Raw genomic sequence first — 6,349 nt, 5'->3', positions numbered from 1 at the left:
TATATAATAAAACCATGGTACTAGGATACTGTCTGTCCTGGTTTACTACAAGAAGAGAACGATGAGTTCCAACGATCCAGCATCAAAAGCTCCTCATTTCAAGGACCTTGAAAAACTCTTAATCTCTCTCCATTGAATCCCAAAAGAACCCAAAGCAACCAAACCCGAAGAACAGGAAAGAAGAAGAAAAAAAGGGAAAGAGAAAGTAGCAAAGAAACCAATAACGGGGAAGGAGAAGATGAACGAGAACGTTGATAATGGCAGCTACAACTACAAGAAGTTCAACTTCTTCAACAGAAAGGTCAAGATCAACGAGATGGAACCTCCCGCTGATGTCAAGAAGGCCTTTGCCGAGTTCACAGATGGTGGTGCAGCCGCCGCCCTCAACATGACCTCGGAGCAGCTCAAACGATTCCTGGTGGTGCACCAGGGTGAGGTTGACCGGACACTGGAATTAAGATGCAGAGCGTATCATTCAACGGGTTGTTAGCAGGAGACACCATGTGACCAATATGCTAGGCACTCGCTTAACCTTGATGATTGCCTTCACTTTCTCTTCTTTGATGATCTCCATGGCCCCATTAAAACGTAGGTTACATTTCTGATTTCTCCCCTTCTCTATCCCCTTGAACAAACATCCATGCTTGAACACAATCTTATGGCTAATTAAATAGGATCATGTTTTGATTATTATGTTGCCTTGTTGATGTTCATGGTTTTTGTGCTTGATGATGATTTAATTGAACTTTTCCCTCTTTGCTGAAATATCAAAAGAATGTTTCTAGTGTGAATTTTACTGCTTCAGGTTTGACAGATGATATGTTATTCCAGGTACACCATGATGTGACTGCTCCATTGTCACATTATTTCATATATACAGGCCACAATTCCTATCTAACTGAGAATCAACTGAGCTGTGATTGCAGTGAGGTCCCAATTATCAAGGCTTTGCAAAGAGGTGTCAGAGTTATCGAACTTGATCCATGGCCAAGTTCCACAAAAGATGAAGTTCTTGTTCTACATGGAAGGTAATAATGATTACAAAATTCAGAAATTTCCATACCAGATAGTGATCGAATAATAGGGGCAGATGTGGTGCAGCAAATGTCATTACTCTTATGATAACAATGCTATGACAAGCTGTGACTCGTTTAAGAAAGGAAGGAAGGAAGTTGAATCCATAATCTAAGGCCTAGTTTGGCAACATGTTTGGCTTGAAAAGCTGCACATTGCAAGCACTAGTTTGAACCAACAATTTCGAACCTTTTTGACATTGTTGCATTTGCAAATTAAACCTACTTTTGAGGACTCAGGTGAATTGCCAAATTGTTCATTAATCAATTGCAGTTTATGTACAATCTTTATAGAATTAGCTTGCTTGATTTCAGTAGTTGTGCATTGAAATTTCTCTCACAGCATCATCAATGAATAAATTGTAGGACCCTAACTTCTCCCGTGTCACTTATCAAGTGTTTGATGTCCATAAAGGAGTATGCTTTTGCTACTTCTCCTTACCCAGTTATTATAACATTAGAAGACCACCTTACACCAGAATTGCAGGCTAAAGTTGCTGAGGTTAGTCCTCACTTGTTTTTGCTTTCAATTTTTCTCTTTGATGTTGTTTTTTCTACATGATGACCTCAAACATTTTCCCATGTAGATGCATTTGCCCAACAAAGTAGACCATTTCCAAGTTTTGAAATGAAAAATGGGTCACAAATGGATCATTTCTTCAAAAGTAGCACAAGAAGATTATGTGAGCCATGTTTGGCCTAACTAGAAAAATGGCCAAAATATATTCCTCACTTATATAATAGTAAATTACTAATAAATTTGATCCTAACTTATAGCATCATTTTAAGACCAAAATAAATATAAGACATGCATGCCAACCTTGTAGTGAATTAAATATATATTTTTCTCTACCATATAAAAGTATTCCCTTGATCTCTTTTTCTTTCTTCGTTTTTTCTTTTTAGAATATTAAAAAATATTGAACGTCTGTATTATAAAAAAATTAAAATTTTAATACAAAATATTTCAAAATCAAAATTTTTATCTTAATTTCCTTAAAATTGTAAGAAAGAAAAACGAATAAAGCCGAAAAGAGTAATAATGTTGGAATTAGTTAAAACTCATGTGCACCAACACAAGCATGTGTGTTTCCAGTTTTTCATACATTAAACTTTTTTATTTTCTTAGTACAAACATTGGTTTTAAGACATTGTGCTGTGATTTAATAGGTTTGTTCTTTCATTTGCTTATATTTCTTCTGGATATATAAATGCAGGACTTCAGGAGAAACCATGGACCTGCTGTTGATAAGCTGAGAGAACTAATCCTCACTGAAATTATACCTCTGCATTAGCAAGGCGATATGAGTTCAATTTCTCAAGACAGGATATATCTTCTCTCTGGTTTCTGTGTAAGCAGGTAGTCATCTTCTTTTCATGCAAATTTTATGGTTCATATCCTGTTAGAAATCAGAAATTGCTTTCACAGTTCAATTTTTTACTTATATTTTTGGTTTCTTCGGATTTCAAATATGGAAGGAAACATCCTTGTTGGATATAACCGATCAAGCTTGCGGTATTATTTTCATACTTCATTACTCTTTATGAAGATTTCAAGGTACTATAACCCTCCATCGTCTATGTTTATTTACTCTAACTCGTAAAATTTTCATGACATTCTCAGAAGAGAATTGTGCGGCCTCACTCAAAGCATGATTACAATACCCTTTGCAATGTGAATCTTGATCAGCCTAAGCAGAAGCCTGAAACCAGTAAGTTATCGCAACTACTGTTTTGTTGGCTCTTTGGGTTGCGGAGCGATGAGACACCGTCCCACAGAGTTGAATTGTAGTTTGCTTCTTAAGATACGGAAAAGAAGTTATAATTCCTACTCCTTTCTTGGTGTGATTTTCAGCCACGGGCACCACTACATTCTAGCAGAGTTTCATCCTGGATTGACTCCATTGCTAACACAAAATGACATTTTGCTACAACAAGAATTCTTGGTACGATAGGTTTTTCTGATTGAAGGGTTCATTGCGGAGTCAGATTCTCAACATTATAGTCTCTTTTCTTTTTCTTCTTCGTTTTACTAGTTTTTTTTGGAAAAAAAACAAATATTAGAGACTAGCATATGGGAATTTATTGTTAATTTGCAACAAAGGAAACTAAATCAAACAGGCTGATCAAACTGTTAAAACAATGGGAATTACACAGTTATGTAGCATGTTGCTAATGAAGCGTATTATGTACATTTCATGCGTATTTGATAGTTAGATGAGAGATTATCTGAGCGTTAGAGCTTGATTTGGCTTTTTATTGTCCTCATGTGATTCTACTGCTTTGGACCAAAAACATAAAACACTTTAGTTTTAATCAGTGCAGCGAAGCTTATGATACATTTGTCTATTGAGGTATATCAAGGCTTCATGTACTGGTAAGGCGGAGGAATCATCTTTCTCCCTTCACATCCTGCATTGAGTTGAATGTTAGGTTAAATTCTTCGGCACTGATCGCCAGTCAAGCATGCATGCTCAGGACATTTTGGTTCTTAACAAACAGTTGATGAAGTCAAGATTTTTTACGGAATCTGAAGTGTTTATGTCATCTAGGGCCCCATTTCTGACTATTGGGACCCGAGTATCAGTTCTTCATCTAGAGCTAGGGGGTGCCCTGGCTATCTTGGAATGGGAGGGAGCTTACAGGAAGCTAACGGGACCATCAAGTTGATCTTCTCCATGAAAGCTGGTTGGGGGAAGCGAATCTCGCGGAAGTTCTGGCAATACGAGAAGTTATGGCCCTCTTTGCAGCATCATCCTGGACCAAATCCGGAGCTATCAACATCGAGTCTGATTCCAAGAATGCAGTATCTTGGATTTCTAAGCCCATTAATGCCCCATGGAGACTAAGGCAACTTCTTCATCAGATCATGGCACTCAAAGGTAAAATCCTTGACAGGCAAATCCATTATATCCCTCGGTCCGGTAACGAAGTGGCAGACAACCTCGCCAAAGCAGCGATTGAGATGCCTAATGATCTTACTTGAATCCACCCTTAGCTCTTTCAGTGTTTTTGTCGTGTTTTCTGTTCTTTGGTTACTGCTTTGATATGTTTGCCGGACACTGACTCAGGGCGGTTCTTGTTGATTGAGTTTGCTTTACCATCTCAAGTTTGTCCCTCCCTCTGCTTGGACAATGATTTTTATGGTTGGATGCCACGTTCGTTGTGTTGAAAGTTTGGTGCCAGTAAGAAATAGAAACAAACCCCAGCTGGAGTTCCCAGTTCTTACTGTAACCTTCCTGTGATCTCCCTGCGGCCCTTTTGTATACTGGCTATGTATAGATGAGTCTACACTTTTTGTTTGAGTTTCCGGGCACTTTTTGTAAGCCAATGAACTCTGGAAGTCTGTCTATTTCTCAAAGTCAGATCCTTCTTTTGTAATGATTGGGATTTCCCAGCTTGAATGAATACAGATAAATCTCAAAAGAAAAAAACCAATCAACTTAGAATTTTTTTAGATTTTTTATTTTTAAAATAAAATCACATTAAATAATGTTGTTCTGATGTAGTAGTCATATACTAAATTATTGTTGAGAAAATAAACATTAAATATGCATTTAAATAATTAAATATATGGTCTTTATGCCAACAACTATGATTTCTTTTTTTTTAAGAAAGTTAAAAATTTAAATTTGAGTTAAATTTCTTGACATGCAAAATTGTAAATTGATTACAAATTTGTTTGCTATTGAACGGGAAATTTTAAGAAATCTTAATTGATTAGAATCTTTTTAATAAGTTTATTTTTTACAAAACATATATATATATATCTAAAATATATAAATAAAATAAAACCATGGTTCTAGGATACTGCCTGTCCTGGTAACGTTGACTTCCAACGATCCAGCATCAAAAGCTCCTCATTTTAAGGACCTGGAAAAACTCTCAATCTCTCTCTCCGTTGAATCCCAAAAGAACCCAAAGCAACCAAACCCGAAGAACGGGAAAGAAGAAGAAGGAAAACAAAGCAGCAAAGAAACTAATAATGGGGAAGGAGAAGATGAACGAGAACGTTGACAATGGCAGCTACAACTACAAGATGTTCAACTTCTTCAACAGGAAGTTCAAGATCAACGAGGTGGAGCCTCCCGCTGATGTCAAGAAGGCCTTTGCCGAGTTCACAGATGGTGAAGCAACCGTTCCCCTCCACATGACCGCGGAGCAGCTCAAACGATTCCTGGTGGTGCACCAGGGTGAGGTTGACCGGACCCTGGAAGATGCAGAGCGTATTATTCAACAGGCTGTTATCAGGAGACACCATGTGACCAAATATGCTAGTCACTCGCTTAACGTTGATGATTTCTTTCACTTTCTCTTCTTTGATGATCTCAATGGCCCCATTAAAACTCAGGTTACATTTCTGATTCCTCCCCTCCTCTATCCCCTTGAACAAACATCCATGCTTGAATACAATCTTATCGCTAATTAACAAGGATCATGTTTTGATTACTATGTTGCCTTGTTGATGTTCCATTTATGGTTTTTGTGCTTGATGATAATTTTATTGAACTTTTCCTTCTTTGCTGATATATCAGAAGAATTTACTGCTTTAAGTTTGACAGATAATATGTTATTCCAGGTACACCACGATATGACTGCTCCATTGTCACATTATTTCATATATACAGGCCACAATTCCTATCTAACTGGGAATCAACTGAGCAGTGATTGTAGTGAGGTCCCAATTATCAAGGCTTTGCAAAGAGGTGTCAGAGTTATCGAACTCGATCTATGGCCAAGTTCCACTAAAGATGAAGTTCTTGTTCTACATGGAAGGTAAGAATGGTTACCGAATTCAGCAATTTCCACACAATTATGTAGATCTTATCCTCAATATTATTCGATACCTGTTTACTATACCACATAGTGATCGAATAATAGGGGCAGATGTGGTGCAGCATATGGCATTACTCTTATGATGTTGCTACAGCTATGAGAGGCTGTGACTTGTTTCCGAAAGGTAGGAATTGAATCCATAATATAAGGCCTAGTTTGGCAACATGTTTGGCTTGAAAGGCTCCACATTGCAAACACTAGTTTGAACCGAAGATTTTGAACGTTTTCGACATTATTGCATTTGCAATTTAAACCATCTTTGAAGGACTCAGGTGCAGTGCCAAACTGTACATTAATCAACTGCAGTTTATTGTACAACCTTTATAGAATCAGTTCGCTTGATTTCATTAGGTGTACATTGAAATTTCTCTCACAGCATCATCAATGAATAAATTGTAGGACCCTGACTTCTCCTGTGTCACTTATCAAGTGTTTGATGT

General features: G+C 37.3%; 1 protein-coding gene and 1 long non-coding RNA gene across 2 annotated transcripts in view; both read left to right on the top strand.

The window, feature by feature from the left end:
- The first annotated feature begins 1,407 nt into the window (after positions 1–1,407).
- Positions 1,408–4,480, top strand: LOC110425317 (uncharacterized). The gene is made up of 4 exons (XR_002446004.2): positions 1,408–1,575; positions 2,291–2,785; positions 2,929–3,019; positions 3,626–4,480. It is a non-coding gene; the product is annotated as an uncharacterized LOC110425317 (long non-coding RNA).
- A 425-nt stretch (positions 4,481–4,905) lies between these two features.
- LOC110425316 (Phosphoinositide-specific phospholipase C family protein) overlaps positions 4,906–6,349 on the top strand; it is a 3,933-nt gene continuing 2,489 nt past the window's right edge. Inside the window, exons 1-3 of the mRNA XM_021440199.2 lie at positions 4,906–5,424; positions 5,653–5,849; positions 6,309–6,349. The exon at positions 6,309–6,349 is cut by the window's right edge and continues 95 nt beyond it. Coding sequence (XP_021295874.1) covers positions 5,059–5,424; positions 5,653–5,849; positions 6,309–6,349 — 604 coding nt within the window. The 5' untranslated portion in view covers positions 4,906–5,058. The remainder of the gene's footprint in view (positions 5,425–5,652; positions 5,850–6,308) is intronic.

The sequence above is a fragment of the Theobroma umbraticum genome, unplaced genomic scaffold, assembly GCF_002168275.2.
Source record: "Theobroma umbraticum cultivar Fairchild unplaced genomic scaffold, ASM216827v3 scaffold_81.0, whole genome shotgun sequence".
In the NCBI taxonomy this organism is placed as follows: domain Eukaryota; kingdom Viridiplantae; phylum Streptophyta; class Magnoliopsida; order Malvales; family Malvaceae; genus Theobroma; species Theobroma umbraticum.
The sequence above is the reverse complement of the archived record's forward strand: the minus strand, read 5'-3'. Positions and strand labels throughout refer to the sequence as shown.